We start from the raw sequence: 23,018 nt of genomic DNA, 5'->3' as shown, positions 1-23,018 counted from the left end.
GTCGCATTTTTTTGAAACTTCTAGCGTCACATAGTATCCGGTTAGCTAAGTTTACATACTTTTTCTCACCGAAAAGATAGAAATTGGAATGCTAGAGATAACAATCTTTTGAGACATTAGAGAAAAAGACATTGAGATCTTTGAAATTCAGGAGAGAACTTGTTCCTTTTAGAGGGTAACCGTGATGGACCTAACCATCCATGATGGAAAGGCAATTAGATCAGAAGGAAATGCCAGAAAGACAAAGCAACCTCACAATGTAGTCTTAGTTACTGGATGACGACTCTCTCTTAGTAGAAACTTATCATCATCAACAAGCGGGGCGACATCAAAATCTATGAAGAAAGTTGAAGACATTTTAGGTTTAGAAGCAACAATAGAAAAGAATAATTCAAAAATCAAAGTTGAAGTTATAAGAGCAAATAGCAATCCGTGAACATACCGGAGAATCAGATGCTGAGAACGGTGAAGAGGAAGATGATGAGGTCCACCCAAGTCAACAAGTGAACCGAAGCGAAGTTGTAGAGGAAGGCGTTGGGACAAGTTAACAACCGACACAAGGTGAATGCTTACAACCGGCAGCAAAAGAAAAACAGAATAATAAAGTAGTCAAATTAAAAGGTTCGCATCTTCCTGATCCTGATGACATGATACATGACCTTAAAGGTGGGAAATATTGGGGCGAACCTTTTTGTGAATTCCCACTATTTGGCTACAAGGACTCGTGGGATCGCACTATCTATCAAACCTATGTAATAATCTTTATCTTGTGCATATGTATTATTTTGTACTTATATAAAATCCCCTAATTGTAGGATCATAAGAAAGCCTTTCATGTTTGCCGACACCAATCCGCGAGTCATTGGGATTTGGAGACGGAGTGTGAAGAGGTCCAAAAAATAGTAAAGGAGTCGGGGCTATATCCTTTGGTTGAAAATTATGTGAAGTATGATTTTGTTACAGTCAATTGCTCTATCGACAGGTATCATGGTGAAACTGATACCATGCACTTCCCATTCGGTGAGATGACTTTGATCCCTGATGATGCAACATTCTAGGCTTATGGCTTACCGGAAGATCAGTTGCAGAAGGAGATAAGGCTCCGATCCTAGAATGGTCGAAGTTACACGCTCTGACTAACAAGTTGTTTGAATGGGATTACGAAACTTCCTTGAACAGCTTCTATGTAGGTAAGACTAATAGGACAAAGACCATCAAACTCGTGTATCTTAAGGAGAAGTTTTAAAATACCAAGGAAAGAAGTTTGAAGGATGGTTGGGATCCCAAACCGCTGTACAGCCGTTGCGTACCTTTTTTCATCCTGGACACTAAGGTATTCCCTGACGCTAATAGGAACAGGGGAGCGCAAACCATCTACAATACATGGATCCGTTGGAAGACGTTGATGGCTATTCTTGGGGAACCGTGGTTATGGAACATTTGATGGCGGAAATGAGAAGGGCCTCTAAGGTTGTTACCTACCAATTTGTCTGCAACTTCACTCTTCTTCAGATAATTTTGTTTTTCAACTTATTTTCTTATGTAACGTTCACATGTACCATTATTATTATTATTATTAATATTATTAGAAACAAAATTAGTTCTTATCATTTGTATCATTCCACATTTGCATAGGTGTAGGATTATGAACACTTCCCAACATTGTTCAAGAACTACCCATCCTTGACGATAAAAGAAATTTCTGATCCTGAAAATCCTAGAGCTCGGAGATATGTGTTCAACAATTCTCCAAAGCCCGAAAAAAATGGTCGGATGACAGATATGAGATTGGCACTCTATGCGATGATTACCAAAGATGTTGTGTTCGACCCTTACAAGGAGGCTGGAGAGAACCGCCACTATTTTAGGTATTATAACATTGCATTTTACAATGGACCATTGTTCCACCCAACGGGTTACGTTATGGCCGATTCCCGACGTGTTATGCAGCAACTTGGATACAAGCAAGAAACTCATCTGGAGATAAAAGATTCTGGAAGGTTCACAGGTGACTATGATTCGTGCCTTTCAACTCCGTTAAAGTCGATTGTTGTGTATACGCCAAATTCAGAACCAACACATTGGAGTAGTAGGGAACCACGCTGTTGGTAGATACTAGTAAATGAGTGATTGTGGAAAACTGTGATGAAGCCCATCCCCACTACTTGAATATTTACGGTAATGTCTCACATCCTTTCGTTGTGCAAAAAAAACTCGATCTACCAAGGCACTGACACATGCATTTCAATTAAAAAAACCGAGCACTTCACCACCAACATTCTTTCTTCTGGCCTCCTCATGTTCCATGATTCTAGCAGATGTTGTCAGAACAATACATCCATATTGCATAAAATTACAACAAAGTCAAAATCCATATTGCATAAAATTACATAAAATTACAACAATATATCCAAATTGCATAAAATTACAACAAAGTCAAAATCCAAATCACATTGATATTCGTTAGAACTTGTCAGATAGATTTAAATATTTGCAATCCTAGTACCACCTACTACAAAGAACCATGCGGATGCTAAGATGTACCTTACATATGGATGAACATACCAAACTCAACATGGCACACGACATGTCATGTATGTTAGCTGGTTGCAGTTGGAAAAAGTTGATTTTAACTTTGTGATTTCGATCATGATTTGCATACAGCTGAAATAGGAAATTTTGTGCAGTGCAAATGTGGATTACAAAAGCAAATTTGGCTTCTGGTGCTGTTGTGAGTCCATCAACATTAAGGTCTAGGTTTACTTTAACACATTTAATTTCAAAAGTATCACATTATGAATTCTGAAACACAATATCTAACAACTCGGTCTGAAATAGTAAGTACACCACAAGTCGACCTTGATCCTCGTGATTATCACTATCACCAAATTAAGACTTTATGAAGTTAGGTTGACATAACTCAACAACAACTACAATTACAAGAATAGAAGATAACTCTAAGAGGAACGAGTACTCCTAGCTAAGCGACTCCTACTTCTCTGTTTTTTTCCACACGATATCCATCCAATTTTAATCAAATCCAATGCCCATATTTTGCCTGTTTAGCCCAAACGAACAAACACAATAAGTTTCAGCGATTAAATCTCATTAAAACCCCTCCAATTATCGAACCCTAAATTCGGCAGTTCAAATACAGTTTTTCCCGCCTTTTTTCACATTTGAAATGAAGAAGAAGGGTGTGCCCCATCCTCGACTGAGGTCCTTTTAGTACTTGCCCTAGGGTGCCTAAATCCAATTCTTGAGTGCTTTTAGTACTTTTCCTGGGGTACAAATAACACTTTTCTTGGGTACCTCCAACATATCTACGGGGTGCCTTTAGTACAACTTTTGGGCGTCTTTAGCAATTTTCTCCGGAGGTTCAAATACCATTTTCGAGAAACTTTTTTCGTAAGAGTTTATTGCTCCAAAAATACGTACAAAGACATAAAATACCAAAATAAGTACAAAAATGGGTACTAATAATATAGAAAATCGAGATAAAAATAGACACATAAATGCGTCTATCACTAAGCAACCATTGTTACTTGCGAATTAAAGTAAGAGTGCAAGCTAAATTTAGGTAAGATTTTCATTAACCTTTTCCATAGCTAAACCCTTGTGATTTTTTACATATCACTAAACACTTCTTGACGATTTTCCTTCGAAGAGGGAAACCTTAACCCCGTTATAGAATTAAACTCCATAAGATTACCTATTGAAATCTTACTAGGACTAGTAAGAGATTTCGAAGAGCATTTCTTTTTGTTGTTTAACGTCTCATCGTGGGAAGGGAGTCATCACTTTAAGACTTTCTGCGCACCCCGATGTTGGATCCTTGAACCGACTCGGACAATGGCTAATAAGATGGGCCTTTTGGATAAGGAAATAGATCCCTTAGGAACAAAACCATATTGGGGTTTTGCTTACCCAATAGTTAAATTTTAGTTTGGGGTTAGCCAGCGCGACAATAAATACAAATTTTGTTGTTGCGTAGAGTACAACAGAGACTGACATTCCTGCACACCATCAAATGGAGGTGGTTGAGAATTATTGGGAGGGGACGTACAAGTCAGTGGTGAGATGACTGCTGAAAACCCTTTATCCTAGAGATACACAAAGCTTCGTCACTATCTGCACCGATATTGAAGATGATTCCAACTAAAAAACCAGGTTCTGGTGAATCCCCGAAGAGTATTCTACATGCTTCTCAGCAACTGAATCTTAACCATAATCCATTCATCTTTAATAATCATCCCTAGAGACCAATCACTTGCAGAAATAAGACCTTTCATCTTTAGTCTAATTACTGAGATCACCTCTCCTGATATAGTCTCATGGATAATAGTTAAGAGTCCACCACAAGAAGCCCCAACGTTGTTGAATAACATTAAATCCCAACAATTTTGTGGTATTACCAGATATGGTAATATAAGTATTAAAGATTTCTTGAGAAGAAACTAACCTTGTTTCGGAGGACCAAGGGGTGAATTGATATCTACTCCATTTACCGAAATAGAAACAGTAGTAAGTATCCCCATTTTCTCTTCCACGGAAAAAGCAAACACCATTTCCTGGTTATAAGATAACGGCTAGATCTTAAATGCTTCTTTAATGGTCAAATGATGTTGCATCCATTCCCCAATTTCAGACCAATCTATATTTAAAGCTTCAACTTTGAGCTCTAAAGCCATCTTCCAGTTGCCCAAGTAGGTAGATTTAGGATCACTACTTGTTGACCTTCCACCGTGAGATTGTTCATCCAATAATTAACTGAGATAAGGTCTTTGGTGAAGTAAATTTGTTTAGGCAGAAGGTTAGAATAAGATACCTCATCTATATCGTTAAACTTTCAACAAGTTTCGATACTTTACGTGACTCATGCCGACAATGTTTGTTTCTCCCTATGGGGAAAAAACAATGATGAAGATAACCATTCGACTCAAGAACAGAGAGACTTAAAAACTCCCCTCTTTGAATCTTGTCCCTAGAGAAAGTGAACCATTCAGATTTTAGCGAGAAGTTCCAATCCTTTTTGCAAATGTCTTCCTAAAAAAAAAATTCATGGAGCTTTAATATCATCCGCAATCCTCCTTCTTTGGTGGGGGAATTGATCCAACGTCTTCCTTTGTATGTTTCCCTAACGGTGATGATTTTACCATTCTCCCAAATTTCAAAAGCTTTAGCCTGAGTGGGGCATTTGAGTTCTGACCCTCTTGAATAATAGTTCCACTGCTTCTCCCATTAGTTTTATTGATTACGTTTTCGGTAGCTCTTAACCAGGGGTTCTTCTCCCATCATATTATGATGCCATGATTGATTATAAATTCAAGAAAACGACGTGGATTCGGAGAAAAGAGATTGAAAGTTAGTTTCAGTAAGGAGGGAGAATTACATAAAACCAATACTACTTATATTATATATCGAGTATTTACATTTAGTTCTGCATACCAAAAATGAGCGTATTCCGAGACATATAACACCACCATCTACTACTTTGAAAATGATCCGTTGAAAATTAACGGATTTCTGGCCGTCAAAATTAAGATCGGTAGATCGCGAGGTTTTATATTTCGGAATGTGCTCATTTTTGGTAGACATGTAGAACTTGGTAAGAGGAACATATCCCAAAATATTAGATTCAAATCCATTATAGTTTGATTTTTATTCACAAAAATGACGCCCGACGTGTGAGATAATGTGACAATAAAAATGTGAGGGGATCTTTCCTATTTATTTTATTTTTGTCAAAAAGAAGCCCACTCTGTATTACTGATCATTCCATTTTTTCACTTTCTTTTTCTAAAGAAAATTGGTGCAAATGTTTGAATTAATGAACTCAGAATCAGAATTGGTCACTGGCCAACCGAATTTTTGCCCATTTATTCCTGCAAAAGTCATCAAATATCAAGTGAATATGAAGCGTTAATATGCTGCTTTTAATTCCCCATCGGTTAAATTTGGATTTTCTAAGTCCTAACTCTCTCGTCTCATGTTTCAATGACGAAATAATTAGGGGTCAATCTAGGACGATTACTACGGGCTCATGCTAATTATGGTTAATGATACCATTTTGATGATCCACCCATCAGGGTCGCTGTCTTACCGTATATTCCTTACGAAAATGATATATCTACCGAGATATATACCCGAAATATATCCCGCAACAAACAACAAAATGGGACCCATTTCATACTTACCAATCCCGGTGCTAGCACCGCTTATCGACTGCCCTTGATTTCCTCTTAGAGATATTTCACGGGATGCATTTTCAGTAAGTATAGCATCTTTCCGACTCTTTATGTATTTATTCTTAAAATACTTCAAATATATAATCGGTACAGTTAAAAAGGGATGATTTTAAATATTTTTTGCCGTAACAGTATCTCTCATGTAAATAATAAGCAAGTTAAAATGAAATACAAATACAGACCCGTTCCTCCGTAACTAGCACAAGTGACACACTATTTAAAAGTTAAAGTTGATTAACAATTGATGCGGAGAGTATTGTCTTCGGGATGAGTAGGAAGCGGAAGATGACCTTTCTCTTGAAGACTTTTCACAGTCTCATATAAGCTTTGTTTCACTGGAGTGAATTCAAGCCCTAAATCCTTGAGCTTATTGTTCGAGAATTTGTATGGTTGAACCCTTGGTCTAATTTGATCTGAACACCTAAAAATACATACAACACATTATCAGTATCATACATGATTTAGGAACGAAATTAGAAAGGAAAAAAAAAAGTAAAATAAAAATCCAACTCAGACCCGATCTACGAACTAATAGTGACAAACTTTAAATATATTGTTCTTTTTTTTCTTAATTTCGAAAAAACCTTTCTATAAATAAATTAGTGAGTCGATGCTCATACATGGATTCGCCTCAGAATGGTTGGGAACTTAATAAGTATGAGTGTCTAAGGACTAGTTTAGGAGTATCGCATCTCATTATGTCTCGACATAATTTCATTATTGCTAAAGGTTACTACATGCATCAGGGGGCGAATACCATTTCATTTAAAATAAAAATATTATGAGCGATCCTAGCCGTTGGATCACTCAAACGGTACCAGAGGTGTCGTAAAAAAAGTTGTGGGAGCCCAACTTATAAAAAGTGGAAAAAGATTTTAGGAAAGAGAATGTCCGGATTTCTCGCGACAAAAATGGTGAGAAGTTCATCTTCTCATCTTCGTAGTTTAGGGTTTTTGGATTCACAACAGCAAATTGAGCAGGGTTTTCAGGTTAAGCAGAGATTAGAAGGTTACTCAAGCACCTACAACATGGGTCGAAAAGGTTCGTGGTACAAATAATGAAGAAAGATCATAGATGAATGTCGACAAAGAGATGGAAGGTTGGAAAACAGTTTCAAGGAAGAAAAATGATAGAAGCAAAGATTCTATGATAGAAAAGGAGATTGTTATTGGTTGTAAGTTCAAATCTTTTGTTCTCTCATCCAGATCTAATGGCATTTTCTTTGATGAAAAAACCAGGGATACACAAAAAGTTTTGCAGCTTTTGATCAGTAATGAAGGGGTTATTTGGATGAAAAATATTATGAAGTGGGAATCAAAAAAGAATTTTCATGCCAAGTGGTATTGGATTTTTCACGGAGGTAAGGAACATATCCTCTTCTCTCGTGATCAAAATAGATCTGGTTAATTTTTTTCGATTTTCATATCATGTGACAAAATTAAGCATTACATGTGCTTTTCAGATGGGAACGATTCTTCTAGATGGATTCCCTTTGTTCAAGGGTTTACCAATATAATCATGAATAGGAATTCGCAGGTTGTATCCTCAAAAAATACATCAAAATCAATAGTTGAGTCGCAACTTGTTGGGGAAGTTATATCCGTTCAACAGAAAAATGTTGGTAATGTTAGTAATATTCTGGAGAGTTCTTCTGAAACTACAACAAATGGTAATTGGGGGAAGGATATCATTATAGAAACCTCTATAGAGGTTTTGTCTTGGAATTCAGTTGGAATTGAAATAACTAAACATTTTTCAATGGATACATGATTTGATATGTTTCCGTTTTCAGCTAAGAAAGCGTTCTTTGCACCTTTACAAGACAAAGAGACTTTGATAAGCAAAGGTCATTGGGATTTTGATGGAATGTTTATCAGGTTAATGCCTTGGTGGAATTCAGCAAACTCTATAGCTTTTCCAACTATAAATTCAGAAGGATCATGGATTGAAGTGATGGGTGTTCCAATTAATCTTTGGGGTACTAAGTTCTACGAGGAGTTGGGTTCAATTTTTGGTGGTTTACAAGAGTTTCATTCGACCACTCTTACTTGGTCTGATGATTCGGCAATCAGAATTAAGGTCAGAAATTACAATGGACTTAATACTTTTTTCAATTTTCGTTTTGGGGATTCTTTCTTTCCAATTCTTGTTTCTGCTTTTAAGATCATCAATGGAGATTTCGATCTTAGTCATCAAAAGATTATGATTCAAAACTTGGAATTAGTCTCTGTTGATTCAGCTGAAGATACGGCGAAGAATCTTACTTTCAATGTTGAATGGCCGAAAATCCCTCGGAATATTTTGAGACCACATGATTCACGTCGTCAAAATATGTTTAAGAAGTTTTCTTTTGCCGAAAAAGGAAAGATGATAACTGATAATTCAAATTTTAAATTTACCTCTAATTCAAATGGAAAACGGATATGGACTTCGGATTCAAATTCGGGTTCAGGTGTTTCAAGTTTGAATGCAACTCATTCAAATGAAAGTAACAGTAATATTCCAGCACGTGCAAAAGACACAACTACAATTACTTTTTCAGATTCAAATGCAACAACCTCAACGACTATTGTTCCCTTTTTTCAAAATGAAGATGAAGTAAATGATTATCTAAAAACAGCAGTATCAATTCCTTATTTGCAGATTATTGATGCTTCTGATTTCTCTTCAGAAGAGCCCCTAGCAAAAAATACATCACAATCATCAGTGAAATTTGATTCTTTCTTAAATTCTTCTGAAAAGTGGAGTAGTTTAAAATTGAAAGTAGATCAAATTCTTAGGAAAGATTTTGAAGCAGTGTTAATGCAGATGGTTTACATTTGTCCTAAATTAGGAATTCATTTTAAAGGAACAAAGACGGAGATTGATGATGCTATGATGGATACCTTGAGAATCCATTGCATAATTTCAATTTGGAGAATTTGAAGAATTTTTAAATTCTTTTTTTCTGAAATTCTGGTTTTAATCTTTTACGGATTTTAAAACAATAATTTGGAATATTACAAGAATCAATGATTTAAATCGAAGAAACGTTATCAAGAAGAATATTCATGATTGGAGGCCAAGTATTGTGTGCTTGCAGGAGACAAAATTACAACAGTGCAATGATCTCTTAGTTTGGCAATGTTGCAGCAATAAAGATGTCAAGTGGCTGGATTCCCCTTCTCAAGGTAGTTATGGAGGTATATTATGCATGTGGGATTCTTCTAAGGTTGAAGTTCTTGATTCATTGATTGGAACCTACTCCATTACTCTTCATTGTAAGACAATTTCAAATTCTTTTGAGTGGATGTTCACAGGTGTGTATGCACCTTGTGCTTAAAATTCAGATGAAGTAAAACTTTTTTGGAGAGAGATTGAAGAGGTTAGATGTTTCTGGCAGTTTCCATGGGTTATTGGAGGTGATTTTAATGAGATTCGATACACACATGAAAGATCTTCTAGGGGTGACCATACTACTGGTATGAAAAGATTCAACAGCTTCATTCGAAAACATCAATTGATTGACCTTCCTCTTTTGGGAGAAACCTATACTTGGAAAAACAATCAAGCTTTAAGTATTATAAGCCGTATGATAGAATCTTAATCTCTGCTACCTGGGAAAACTTTTACCCTAAAGTCATTCAACAAGAACTTGTTAGACCCTGCTCAGATCACAATCCAATTGCTTAATATGTGAAGGAGTGAAGCATGGACCTTCTCCTTTTCGATGTGAGTATTTCTGGTTTTCTCACCCTAATTTTCTTCTATTTATCAAAGAAATGTGGTTGTCTTTTGCTGTTACAGGTAGTGCAGGATATATCTTCTGCAAAAAATTACAACTCTTAAAGCAAAAATTAAAGGAGTGGAGTAAAGTTCACTTTGGGGATCTTGAATTAAAGCTTGACGAATTGGAGGACATTTTTGTTGATTTATATGCTTTGAAGAATGCAAACAATGGCCTGACTGAGACTCAATGGGAGGAGAGAGATGCAGCAAGACAAGAATATAATAAATTATTAGTTTAAGAGCTGAGAAGTTAGGGAGTAGAGCAAGAGTCACTTATACAAATGATTTTGAGCACAATACTAAGTATTTTCATAGAATTGTTAATGATAAGAGAAGAAGAAGCTATATTGGTTCCATCAAAGTTAATGGCATTCTTACTTCTGATGAGGGTGAAATCAAGAATGGCATTCTAGATTACTTTCAGAATATTTTTCAAAATCAACCTCAAAGATCAGTTAGCATGGATAGTATGAATTTTCCAGTTATTTCTGATGAGCTTTATTCTTGGTTAGAAAGAGAGATTGATAAGGAGGAGTGTGTGGCAGCTATCAAGAACTTGGGTCAAAATAAAGCTCCAGGCCCAAATGGCTTCCCTGTAATCTTTTATCTTTTGTGTTGGGAATTCATTAAATTTGATTTTCTTAATATTGTCAAAGAATTGCAGGAAAAATCCTTTCTTGATTGGAGATTGAAGAACACCTTTATTTCTCTTATACCAAAGAAGAATACTATTGAGGGGATTAAAGATTTGAGGCCAATTAGTCTAATTTATGGGTCTTATAAGATTGTTTCTAGAATTATGGCAGAGAGATTCAAAAAAGTGTTACCTGATATTATTTCTCAGCATCAAACAACCTTTGTCAAGAAAAGACAAATCTTAGATAGAGTGTTAATTGCAAATGAACTAATTGATTCAAGATTGAGAAGTGGGAAGCCAGGCATTTTGTGTAAGGTAGATTTTGAAAAAGCTTTTGACCATCTAAATTGGGATTTTTTAGATGAATTTTTTCAGTTGATGGGTTTTGGAAGTAAATGGAGGCAATGGATAAGATGTTGTGTTGAATTCACTAGGTTCTCAATTTTGATTAATGGGAGTGCAACTGGTTACTTCAAGAGTAAAAAAGGGATAAGGCAAGGTAACCCAATGTCACCTTTTTTGTTTCTTTTAGTTGGTGAAGCTCTAACATTTATGATCAAGAGAGCTCAGGAGCAAGGATTATTATCAGGATTTCAAGTTAAGAATGATGGTTTGATGATTAGTCATCTGCAATTTGCAAATGACACTCTTATCTTTTTGGATGCCGACATTGAACAGGTTAAAAATTTAAGGATTATTCTTCCTTCTTTTGAGATGCTTTCGGGTTTGAAAATTAATTTTGCTAAGAGTCAGATCTTTGGTGTTCGATATGATGGTGATTTGAATGATTTTTCTTCTCTTCTTGGCTGTTACAATGGTATTCTACCTACAACTTATCTAGGTCTGCCCTTGGGAGACAAATGTGGAGGTGTATCAAAATGGGACAAAGTGGTGGACAAGTTTGTTACAAGACTTCCTGGTTGGATGAAGCCTCTTCTTTCTAGAGCAGGTAAAATTACACTTATCAATAGGGTACTTGCTAGCCTTCCAATATATTACATGTCTGCTTTTGAAATTCCTTCTTCTGTCTTGAAAAAGCTTGAGAAAATTATGAGAAAATTTCTTTGGAGTGACAATAAGGGGAAAAAGAAAATTCATCCAGTTAAATGGAATGCTTTGTGCAAGAAGAAAAAGTTTAGAGGTTTGGATATTAAGAACTTGAATCTAGTTAATCAGTCTTTATTATCAAAGTGGTCTTGGAGATACGCAAATGAAAATGATGTTATGTGGAAAAAGATTATTGATGAGAAGTATGATGTTGGTGATTCTTTATGGTGTCTTAAAATTTCAAAATGCACTTATGACAGGTCTGTGTGAAGAGCTATTATGAAGGCAAATGCTTTTTTCTTGAAGTTTGTTAGGTTCAAAGTTAATAATGGAGTCTTAGTGAAGTTTTGGCATGGCAACTGGTTATATGAACATCCTATTAAATCTCAGTATATCCTATTCTCTTTGCTTTATCCAGATCTAAGCATTTTACAGTGGCAGAATTGGGTGAATTGACTGGTAATGCTATAACCTGGAACCTTCATATTCCTAGAAAAATGAATGTTGCCGCAAGAAATGAATTAAATCTTCTTCTAGCTGATTTTCAATCCTTTAATTTCAATCAAGGTCATGCAGATGAGATATTTTGGCCATACACTCCCAAAAAGGTTTTCTCAGTCAAATCAATGTATGACAAGCTTTCTGTGGAAGAGGTTCAACATAATCCAGCTTTCTATTATATTTGGAGCTTAAGATGTCCTCCAAAAGTTTTTCTTTGGTTGATTGCTCATGGCAGGTTAGCTACAACAGATATGTTAATAAGAAGAAGAATAAATGTGCCAGAGAATTGTCTTTTTTATGCTGCTGCTGAAACTATTTCTCGCTTGCTGCTTCATTGTGACTTTTCAAGATCTGTTTGGGATTTTTTGACTGTAAAATAAAAACGGCTCTATGCAATGCCAGGTGAAGTAATTCCTGCAATTCAAGCTTGCAGTTATCCCTTTCTGACAATTTTAGGAGCCATATTTGGAAACTTGTTCCAATTGCAATCATTTGGTGTTTTTGGAAAGAGAGAAACAACAGAATTTTCAATGATAGCCCAAATTCTGCTGTGATTGTTGCTAACAAAGCAATTGATGTTTTGTTCACCTGATCTCTAGCTTTTAAGGAGTTTGAGGATGTGGATTCAAAGAAAGTGACGAAAGAATGGTGTAAAGTTTATTTTGATATTGTCTGAGTGCTCCTAACCTGTTTTGAGCACCTATTTTCTTTGTATTTTGGCTAGGGTGGTATGATTCTTTTATACCTTTTTTTTTATCAATAACATCTTTTCTTCACCGATGAAAAAAAAAATTATAAAAGTGTGAGTGAGTGCCCATGGATGCAGCACTGCTCTCATCAGATTCAAAGCTCTACCGAACTACGTAAGACATGAACAGATTACGACAGACAACATGCACCAAGAGAAATGATGGTTTTGGAGAAACATTTTTGTTGGAAGTAGTAGGAAAATAACACTTTGAGAAGACTAAAGTGTTTGAGAACTCATGTCCACTCCTAATGCATGTCTCTTTCTCGTCCAGGTCCATGTCCATGTCGGTACAGAGAAAATCATCATAGAGAAAAAACCGAGACAAGTACTGAGTCGAGCCGGCATGCACTTAACCAAAAAAAAAAAGAAAAGGTTCCTCTGTCCAAGAAAGAGAATAAGTGACGCAAAAGAAATCAAAGAAATGATGATGAAAGTAGTCCGACTCAAATCAATCGAGATCAAAGTGGTTGGTTTATGTCATATATCCTACCACCACCAACAATGGTCATGACATGGTAGGGACAAGCGTGTTCTTGAATGGACTACTACTCTTCTGCCAAACTACAAATACCATGGCTGCTATCAAATCTCTGCTATCCCGTGGACAACCAAATGAAACTCACCAGAACACAAGCACAAAATAATGGGATTATATATGCTTATAAATCATGATCAACACGGTCCTTACTTTAGGGTAAAAACAAAATCACAGTGTAATTTATTTTATTTTTCTTTTGAAAAGAAAAAACAAAATGGCAATTGATTTGTGTGCATTTGGTACTAACTTCCATCAACATGTGTATATATATATATACATATTAATCTTCTTTCTGGGCGTCCACAAAATCATTAAAATAACGAGGTATCCATAAAAAATATAAAAATTTATATTCAATGTATGGGCGATGTATTTGTAGTTGTATTTAGATGATGTATATATATTTTTTGTGTTTCAATATACAAGTGCAATGTATATATTGTAATTCCAAGAAGCTTTAAACATATTCGACAAGTTGTAAATATTTTGGTTTCAATAAGAAGGTGTTTGTGTTGATGAGATATTACGCATTCACAAGTTAAAAGATGTTGTAGTAATACAAAAAATCACTTCTTTTTCTCAAACAACTATAAATAAGTGTTTTGTTTAGTCATAAATTTAATGTAATTATATATATATATATATATATATATATATAATATTGATTATTACTATTTGGAGTTAAATTCTTTAAGACGGAACTGGAAATAATCATTAATATTAAACTGGCCCGAGTTGGAACCATAAATTTTTATTAATATGTAGAGTATCAATACATGTAGGTTCTAATGTAGTTTAACCAAAACAAATACTCCCTCCGTTTCTAGAAAGTGTTACTTTCATTTTTTTTCATTTTGGCCTAAAATCATTAATATTAAATTTGCCCGAGTTGGGATCATAAATTTTTTATTAATATGTAGAGTATCAATACACGTAGGTTCTAATGTAGTTTAACCAAAACAAATACTCCCTCCGTCCGGAAAGTGTTACGTTCACTTTTTCAATTTGACATATTTTTAGGCCAAAATGAAAAAGTGAAAGTATCATTTTTCCAGAAACGGATGTAGCATGATAATAAAAACAAAAAGGAAATGTTGACTCTCAAATATTTGTATGGCCGTGGAAACTCATATGTAAATAAATAATCTTACTGAAGGGTGAAATCTCCGAATCATTCGATAAGTTTGTTTTCAAACCAGATGTATTTTCGGAAAATGGGTTATTTGTTCAAATTTTTTTAAAACATGGTTCTAATAGACGAGTAAAAATTAGTATGGGTGAAATAGACACCAAAAAAATAGCAAGAATGAAACTGGATTCATCATGGCTTAAACTTAAAAAAGAGCGAGGATGAAACTGGATGCATACTGATGTAAATTAAAAATAAGAAAAAGTATTTGAAAATGGGTAGGATGAAACTGTTTACATCCTGAATATTTTTACATTTCCGTCTATTTGAACATTGTCAAATTTTACATGTCTTTTTCATCCAGGAATTGTCACTATTAGGTTAATTAACCAATGTTGTGATATATTTTCTAAAGTGATAATGTAATACCTGATAAAGTTTGTTAAAATAAAAAATGTTTGGAGTAGTATATAGGATTAAACTCAATATCTCGGATTATAACTTTTTTTTTTTTGGATTTTGATCAAGTAATTATTATAATGAAAATAACAGCGTAGAAGGAAATGGGCTTACTTGTTTGGGATGGGATATTCAGGGAAGAACTTTAAGAGAATCTCAACAATGTCACCACGGTGAAGTACGCTTTCGGCACACAAATATCTCCCCTCGGCGGATGGTGTTTCGTAAACAAGAATATGAGCTAAGGCCACATCTTTGACATGAACGTAGGCTTGCACAGAGTTTGCGTACGTTTTTGCCGAACCGGTCAAGTATTTGAGTATGTGAACTATGCTCGCATTGACTGTTGGTTGAAGAAGCGGTCCCAACACTAGCACCGGATTTATTACCACTAAATCCACACCTTTCTCTCTTGACACTTGCCATGCGGCTTTTTCTGCCACTGCCTTTCCATAACAATACCAATTCTGCGGCGATAAATCATTCGTCGTCAGAACTAATAAGTGATGACGAGTTTCGAACTCAGGTTAGTTATTGGTATCATCATCATCGAAAAAAAAAAAAAAACTTTACCATCAGAAAGAAAGGGCGAGGAGGAAAATTTAAAACTTGCAACAACCGGCTAACCTTGGTATTCTTGCAGAAATCAAGATCACTCCAGCATTTCTCATCTACAACAACATGTGGACCTCTATTTGGATCCATATAGACAGCTCCAATGGAAGATGTGAATACAACGCGACGTACACCCGATTCAGCTGCGGCGTTGATCACATTAGTTGTTCCATCCACTGCAGGCTCAACCATTTGTTCCTAGATAAATAAATGATATAAACTGATCAGTTAGAAATTAAGTAAGAACAGAGCTAGTTTGGTTAAATTTTTGAATACCGGCAATATATATGAAAATGAAAAAAACTTACCGGATCATCAGTAACAGGAGAGGCAGTATGAAGAACACCTTCACATCCATTAATGGCATCAAGAAGACTACCATAATCAAGAAGATCAGCTTTACATAATATCAACCTATCTTTCGCACCTTCAAGATCTCTTAAATGTGAGTTCTTGGGATCGTCCGGGTTCCTTACGGTTCCTCTGACAGTGTAACCTTTCTCTAACAAAAGCTTAACTATCCAAGATGCAATGAAACCTCCGGCACCTGTGACACATACAGGGCCGGAAACAGGGGAAGGTGCATCAATTAGCATACTGTCTGACTGTTTTTTCTCCTGTTAAATCTTGAGTTTTGATTCTTGTACAGTAAAGAGGAAACAGAGAATTACCGGTGAATAGAGAGAGAATGGGGAATATTATTGGAATTTATAGAGATTAGTCACTTCACCTAACACTGGTAAAACAAAAGCTATGGTAAATTCTTTTTTTACTGTGATAATGGATACTGCTGTATAAATTAAAAACATTCTGGATAACAAATCATTCAACTAAATTGATAAATTATTTTATATTATTAAAAGAAAAACAATTAACTTAGAAAGGGATGTTCAATGTTGTGTTATTTTTTCCCCTTCTGAATTATTCAATTCGCTAGGAGCCTAGGACCGACCACCAGACACTGGTCATATGAACCGGTAGAGAAAGAATAGTCCGATCAAAGGAGTACCCATAAGAATACAAACTAGTTCTTGAAGAATTTTCCAATTCACCCATCACTGTTGTTGAAACTTCCTTGCACCTCATATTAAGAGGTGACAAAATGTTCGATAGTTAGTTACCTCATGTCCTATCATTTTGATAGCTTGACACAACTGCATTTGAATGTGGCACATAGCTAGAGAGACTTGGCATTTCTTTTCTTTGTAATAGATTGACAGTGGACTTGGCATTGCATAGAGACTTGGCATCTGAACGTTGTGGAAACTTCAAATTCCAAGTTAAAACAAAAGCTAGTGACTCTTAGATATGAAATGAGAATCTCTTTAGTGAAATGCTGGCCAGCATAATTGTTGGAATATTTTCAACGCCGCTAACCAAAGGGGGGTTCTGGGGGGCATCGCCCCCCAGGCTATGGTCGACCTGACAGGTCAGGTCGTGGGGGTCCAGGGGAGACCGCCCCTGGTGGGGGTTTCAAGGGGGCAACGCCCCCGGAAGAATTTTTTGAACTGACGGTTTTATTTGGCCGATAAAAGCCTGTTCGAAAATTTCGAATCCAAAAGACACCATTGATGTCTGTTGATGAAGGAACCTGACGTTTCGTGAATAGAAACCTGTTGGCGAATAAAAACCTATTCCCAACAGGTGCAAAACCCTTTATAAATAGCTTCTCCCAGTTTCGTTTAACATATAAGAAAAATCAATCTGTTTTCTCTGTTTCAAAAAGCATCATCAGAAATCAGAAATCTCTTTGTGTGTTCTTGATTGAATCAAGGGGTACAAACCTTGAATTCAGTTTTCGTTGCAGGGCTTTCATTGTATCCTGAAGGCAATATTTCGCATACCTGTTGTAATCGCCAATTGTTATTGGGAGGGTAGAAATATTTGTCTAAAAGAAATTTATACAAGCCTTGAAAGTTTTGGAGTGCAACACTTTCTTCTCTGACTCATTCATCCTTTGTGAAACCCAATTTTTTCCAATAGTTTTTAGACAAATATCTTCTGGCAATGGAGGGTGAATCTTCGAATTCGAATGCTACTGCTCAATCTCTGCAAGTGATGAACCAAACCTTTACTCGATTGGAACGTTTTGATGGTGAAGGTTTTACCCGTTGGCAAGAGACTGTGAAGTTTTTCCTGATCACCATCAAGTTGTGGTACATACTTGAAGATGGATTGGAGGAAATTCCTGCTGCAACTGACAATGACACTGAGGAATTGAAGGCTAGACGAAAGCAGCGTCAGGAAGATGATTTCATGTGTCGTGGTCATATTTTGAATGCTCTGGACAAACATGTGTACAATGCACATCGGAGTATTGGGACTGCAAAGGGATTGTGGACTGCGCTTGACAACAAATACAAGATTTCTGAAGCAAGCAACAAGAAATTCCTGATTTGCAATTTCATGGATTTTAAGATGGTTGACAGTAAGTCAATCATTGCCCAGGTCAGTGAACTTTTACTCATAGTTAATCATCTTAAGGATGCTGGAATTGATCTTGTTTCTGCGTTTGTTGTTGGGGTTATTATTTCTCGTCTCCCCCCTTCTTGGAATGGTTATAAGAAGAAACTTAAGCATGCTGAGACTGACTATGATTTAGAGGCCTTACAACGTCATCTTCGCATAGAAGAGGACTCTCGTAAGCGAGAACTTAAGGATAGTCCACATTCTGAAAACCATTCTAAGGTGAATAGCGTAGAAGAATCTAAAACACCGAATTCCTTGAAACCTAAAAATGATACTCAGTTTAAGAAGCATCCCAACAAGAAGAGTAAGAAGAAGGGCGCTGTCGGACCTTGCTACTTCTGTGACAAACCCGGCCATTTTGCTCGTGACTGTCGTCTCAAAAAGAAACAACAGCAGAACCAGAAAAAGGAGGCAAATATGGTCGATGACAAACTTGTGATCGTGGTGCAAGCCGCCAATGCTGTTGCTGAAACTGGGGGTGGATGGTGGTACGACAATGGTGCAACCATCCATATCTGTAAGGATAGAAATCTTTACAAGACATACGAACCGGTTAGTGGAGAAGGAAACGATGTTGTCTCCGCAAACGGTCAACGCAGCAAAGTTATTGGGAAAGGCACTGTTGAACTCTCGTTTACTTCGGGAAAGACTGTGACTCTTACTAATGTTTTACATGTCCCTGACATCGTGAAGAACCTTGTTTCCGGCGACCTTGTTATGAAGGCTGGATTCAAGACGACCTATGAGTCTAATAAGTTTGTGTTGTCCAAAAATGGTGTGTTTGTTGGACAAGGATATGCTTGTAATGGGATGATTAAGCTTAATTTAATAAATAATGGTTCTGCTTATATTGTTGACTCTGTTAATTTATGGCATGGTAGATTAGGGCATGTGAATTATGGTTCTCTTGGAAACATGAATCGATTAGGCTTGATTTCTGATTGCAATTTTGATCATGCTTCTAAATGTGAAATATGTGTGCAAGCAAAGATAACTAGAATTTCCCATAAGTCTGTAGTACGAAATTCTTCCTTACTTGAATTAGTACATAGTGATGTGGGTGATTTGCATGGTTCTGCCACTCGTGGTGGAAATAAGTATTATGTCACTTTTATAGAAGATAGTACTAGATATGCTTATACATATTTAATGAAATCTAAGGATGAAGTCTTTGATAAATTTAGGATTTATAAAGCAGAAGTAGAGACACAATTAGAGCACAAAATTAAGATTTTACGTTCTGATCGTGGTGGTGAATACTTTCCTACTGAATTTAATTCCTTTTGTCAAGAGCATGGTTTAGTTCATCAACGTACTGCACCTTACACACCTCAACAAAATGGTATGGCTGAAAGGAAAAATAGAACTTTAATTGATATGGTTAATTGCATGCTTATAAGTTCTGGTTTGCCTAATTCTTTGTGGGGTGAAGCTATGTTGTCTGCATGTTATATTTTGAATAGAATTCCTTTGAAAAAGAAGAGTGTTTCTCCTTATGAGTTGTGGTTTAAGAGGAAACCAAACTTGAGAAGACTTAAAGTCTGGGGTTGTTTAGCATATGTTCGAAAGCCTGATCCCAAAAGACCAAAGTTGGGAAACAGGGCTTATAAATGTGCTTTTGTGGGATACTCTCTTAATAGTATCACCTACAGATTTATAAACCTTGACACTTTTGAGATTATAGAATCTGTAGATGTGGAATTCTTTGAGAACTTAAATAGGAACAGTTCTCAAATGCAACCCATGGAGAATCCATTGTTACCTGATCTAGAACCTATGGAGATTGATAACAATGATGAAAATCCCTCTCCTACTTATGACAATGATATTTCAGTGCCTACTGAAGATATCGAACCTAGAAGGAGTAAGAGAGGAAGGATTGAGAAAAAGCCTGATCCAAACTTTATTTATTACCTTGTAGAGGCAAATAAGAATAGAATTCTTACTGTTAACCAGTATGTTATGCATACTGATGATGACCCTAAAACTTATGCTGAAGCCATGAGTTCTAGAGATGCAAATTTCTGGAAAGAAGCCATCAATGATGAAAAGCATTCGCTTTTGACTAACGGGACTTGGGTATTAGTAAATTTACCTCCTAGTGCTAAAGCAATAGGAAGTAAATGGATATTCAAGAGAAAGTTGAGAGCTGATGGTGAAGTTGATAAGTTTAAGGCAAGGCTAGTTGCCAAGGGTTATAAACAAAGACATGGTATTGATTACTTTGATACATATGCTCCTATTGCACGCATCTCATCCATTCGTTGCTTGATTGCACTTGCTTCTATTCATAAGTTGGTTGTGCATCAAATGGATGTCAAAACTGCTTTTCTAAATGGGGATTTAGAAGAAGAGATATATATGGAACAACCTGAAGGTTTCATATTACCAGGCCAAGAGAAGAAAGTTTGTAAGTTAGTGAAATCTCTCTATGGTTTGAAGCAAGCCCCTATGCAATGGCATGAGAAGTTTGATAAAGTAGTTTTGTCATATGGGTTTGTGGTGAATGATGCGTACAAATGTATCTATAGTAAGCATGATAGTTCTGGTTGTGTGATTCTCTGTTTGTATGTTGATGATATGTTAATCTTTGGGTCTGACATATCTGTTGTGGAAGAAACAAAGAAGTTTCTTAGTTCTAACTTTGATATGAAGGATTTAGGAGAGGCTGATGTAATCTTGGGAATTAAGATCCTAAGAAAGGGAGATGAGTTGGTTTTAACTCAATCTCATTATATTGAGAAATTTCTCAAGAAATATGGTCACTTTGATGACAATCCAGCACCTACTCCTTTAGACCATACTATCAAGTTAATGAAGAACACCGGCCGTACTCATGCTCAACTTGAGTATTCTAGTGTTATTGGGAGTCTTATGTACGCTATGCATTGCACAAGACCGGACATAGCCCAAGCCGTGGGAATATTATGTCGTTTCTGAAGTAATCCAGGATATGAACACTGGAAAGCAGTTTCAAGAGTTATGGCTTACTTGAAAGGAACAATAAATTTTGGTTTGCATTACCAAGGCTATCCCGCTGCACTAGAGGGGTACAGCGATGCTAACTGGAACAATGTAGAATCAAATTCCAAGTCAACTTCTGGATGGATTTTTACATTAGGGGGTGCTGCTGTGTCTTGGAGTTCCAAGAAGCAGACTTGTATCTCTGATTCAACAATGTTGTCAGAATTGATAGCTTTAACTGATGCATGTAAGGAGGCAGATTGGCTTAGAAACCTACTTATGGAAATTCCTTTTTGGAAGAAGCCAACTCCGGCGGTCTTGATTAATTGTGATAATCAAGCTACAATCTATAATGTCTCTAATAAGACTTATAATGGAAAGTCTAGACATGCAAGTCTTAGACACTACATGGTTAGGCAACTACTCAAGAGGGGAGTAGTTACGGTTAACTTTATTGAATCAAAGAGAAATTTGGCAGACCCATTTACGAAAAGTCTACCAAGTTCAGTGGTTTCAATAAAAAGGAAAGAAATGGGACTAAGGTCTGTGAAGGAAGTTTGATCTCCCATAGCAGAAACCCAACCTATGTTTTGAAAAGGATAAACAAGGTTCAATGTGGTACCAACAAGTTATGGATGTGGATTATGGAGCACTAATATAAAAACTTCCCACTTCTTATTAGTGCTGGTTTCTGCAAGAAAATAGGATGGATGTAAATCCTTAATGAGTCTATGATTAGTAAAAGGTGTATCGCAGAAACACCTTCGAGACTTACCTATATGAGTATGGAAATAAGGCCGTTTCCTAAGAGAAGAAGACCGTTCTCTAAAGAAGACTCATGAACAAGGATATAAGCACATGGCCATTAACGTGCTTGGCTACAGAACACATGATTTTATGAAATCAATATGTGTGGAGACTCCGGTTTTATCATAAGGGGTACTTGGTTCAAGACTGGTTTCACCATAGAACCTCGATAAGGCTTTGAGTTTCTTACACTAAGTGAAGGTTCAAATCCAAAAGATACCTATCATTTATGTGTTGATTTCAACGATGATGCTTAGTCTCAATTGTGCTTGAACTACGTTGGCTTGATCCCACTCGGGTACGTAGGCAGTCACTTCGGTGATGCAGTCACTCTGATTTAAAAGTTTTAACTTTGTTTTATGGTTTTTGAAAATAGGGGGAGAATGTTGGAATATTTTCAACGCCGCTAACCAAAGGGGGGTCCTGGGGGGCATCGCCCCCCAGGCTATGGTCGACCTGACAGGTCAGGTCGTGGGGGTCCAGGGGAGACCGCCCCTGGTGGGGGTTTCAAGGGGGCAATGCCCCCGGAAGAATTTTTTGAACTGACGGTTTTATTTGGCCGATAAAAGCCTGTTCGAAAATTTCGAATCCAAAAGACACCATTGATGTCTGTTGATGAAGGAACCTGACGTTTCGTGAATAGAAACCTGTTGGCGAATAAAAACCTATTCCCAACAGGTGCAAAACCCTTTATAAATAGCTTCTCCCAGTTTCGTTTAACATATAAGAAAAATCAATCTGTTTTCTCTGTTTCAAAAAGCATCATCAGAAATCAGAAATCTCTTTGTGTGTTCTTGATTGAATCAAGGGGTACAAACCTTGAATTCAGTTTTCGTTGCAGGGCTTTCATTGTATCCTGAAGGCAATATTTCGCATACCTGTTGTAATCGCCAATTGTTATTGGGAGGGTAGAAATATTTGTCTAAAAGAAATTTATACAAGCCTTGAAAGTTTTGGAGTGCAACACTTTCTTCTCTGACTCATTCATCCTTTGTGAAACCCAATTTTTTCCAACAATAATGGGTACAAAATCAGGGCGGTCAAGAACGTAAGGATATAACTCTACACTATTAACAGAACCAAAG

At 36.4% G+C, this 23,018-nt stretch overlaps 1 protein-coding gene across 2 annotated transcripts; it reads right to left on the bottom strand.

Moving 5' to 3' along the window:
• Nucleotides 1-6,285: 6,285 nt before the first annotated feature.
• LOC113321830 (cinnamoyl-CoA reductase 1-like) lies at nucleotides 6,286-16,361 on the bottom strand. 2 transcript variants are annotated; one of them, XM_026569752.1, is made up of 4 exons: nucleotides 16,002-16,361; nucleotides 15,706-15,891; nucleotides 15,193-15,545; nucleotides 6,286-6,669 (listed from the first exon to the last, which is right to left on the bottom strand). In XM_026569752.1, the coding sequence occupies exons 1-4, from the start codon at nucleotides 16,287-16,289 to the stop codon at nucleotides 6,483-6,485; spliced, it is 1,014 nt and encodes a 337-aa protein (XP_026425537.1). In that variant the 5' UTR covers nucleotides 16,290-16,361; the 3' UTR covers nucleotides 6,286-6,482. The 2 variants fall into 2 exon arrangements, with proteins under 2 accessions (XP_026425537.1, XP_026425538.1); XM_026569753.1 differs by lacking the exon at nucleotides 6,286-6,669 and adding an exon at nucleotides 8,666-8,927.
• Nucleotides 16,362-23,018: the final 6,657 nt, after the last annotated feature.

Source organism: Papaver somniferum, chromosome 11, assembly GCF_003573695.1.
Source record: "Papaver somniferum cultivar HN1 chromosome 11, ASM357369v1, whole genome shotgun sequence".
Lineage (NCBI taxonomy): Eukaryota > Viridiplantae > Streptophyta > Magnoliopsida > Ranunculales > Papaveraceae > Papaver > Papaver somniferum.
This window is presented reverse-complemented; position numbering and strand designations above follow the sequence as displayed.

What these genes read in the sequence shown, in the direction of transcription:
- LOC113321830 (XM_026569752.1), bottom strand. Translation starts at nt 16,289, where the DNA reads ATGCTAATTGATGCACCTTCCCCTGTTTCCGGCCCTGTATGTGTCACA. An exon ending in CTCCTGTTACTGATGATCCG is followed by an intron (nt 15,892 to 16,001) that starts GTAAGTTTTTTT and finishes TTATTTATCTAG; the next exon opens with GAACAAATGGTTGAGCCTGC. An exon ending in ATTTCTGCAAGAATACCAAG is followed by an intron (nt 15,546 to 15,705) that starts GTTAGCCGGTTG and finishes TTATCGCCGCAG; the next exon opens with AATTGGTATTGTTATGGAAA.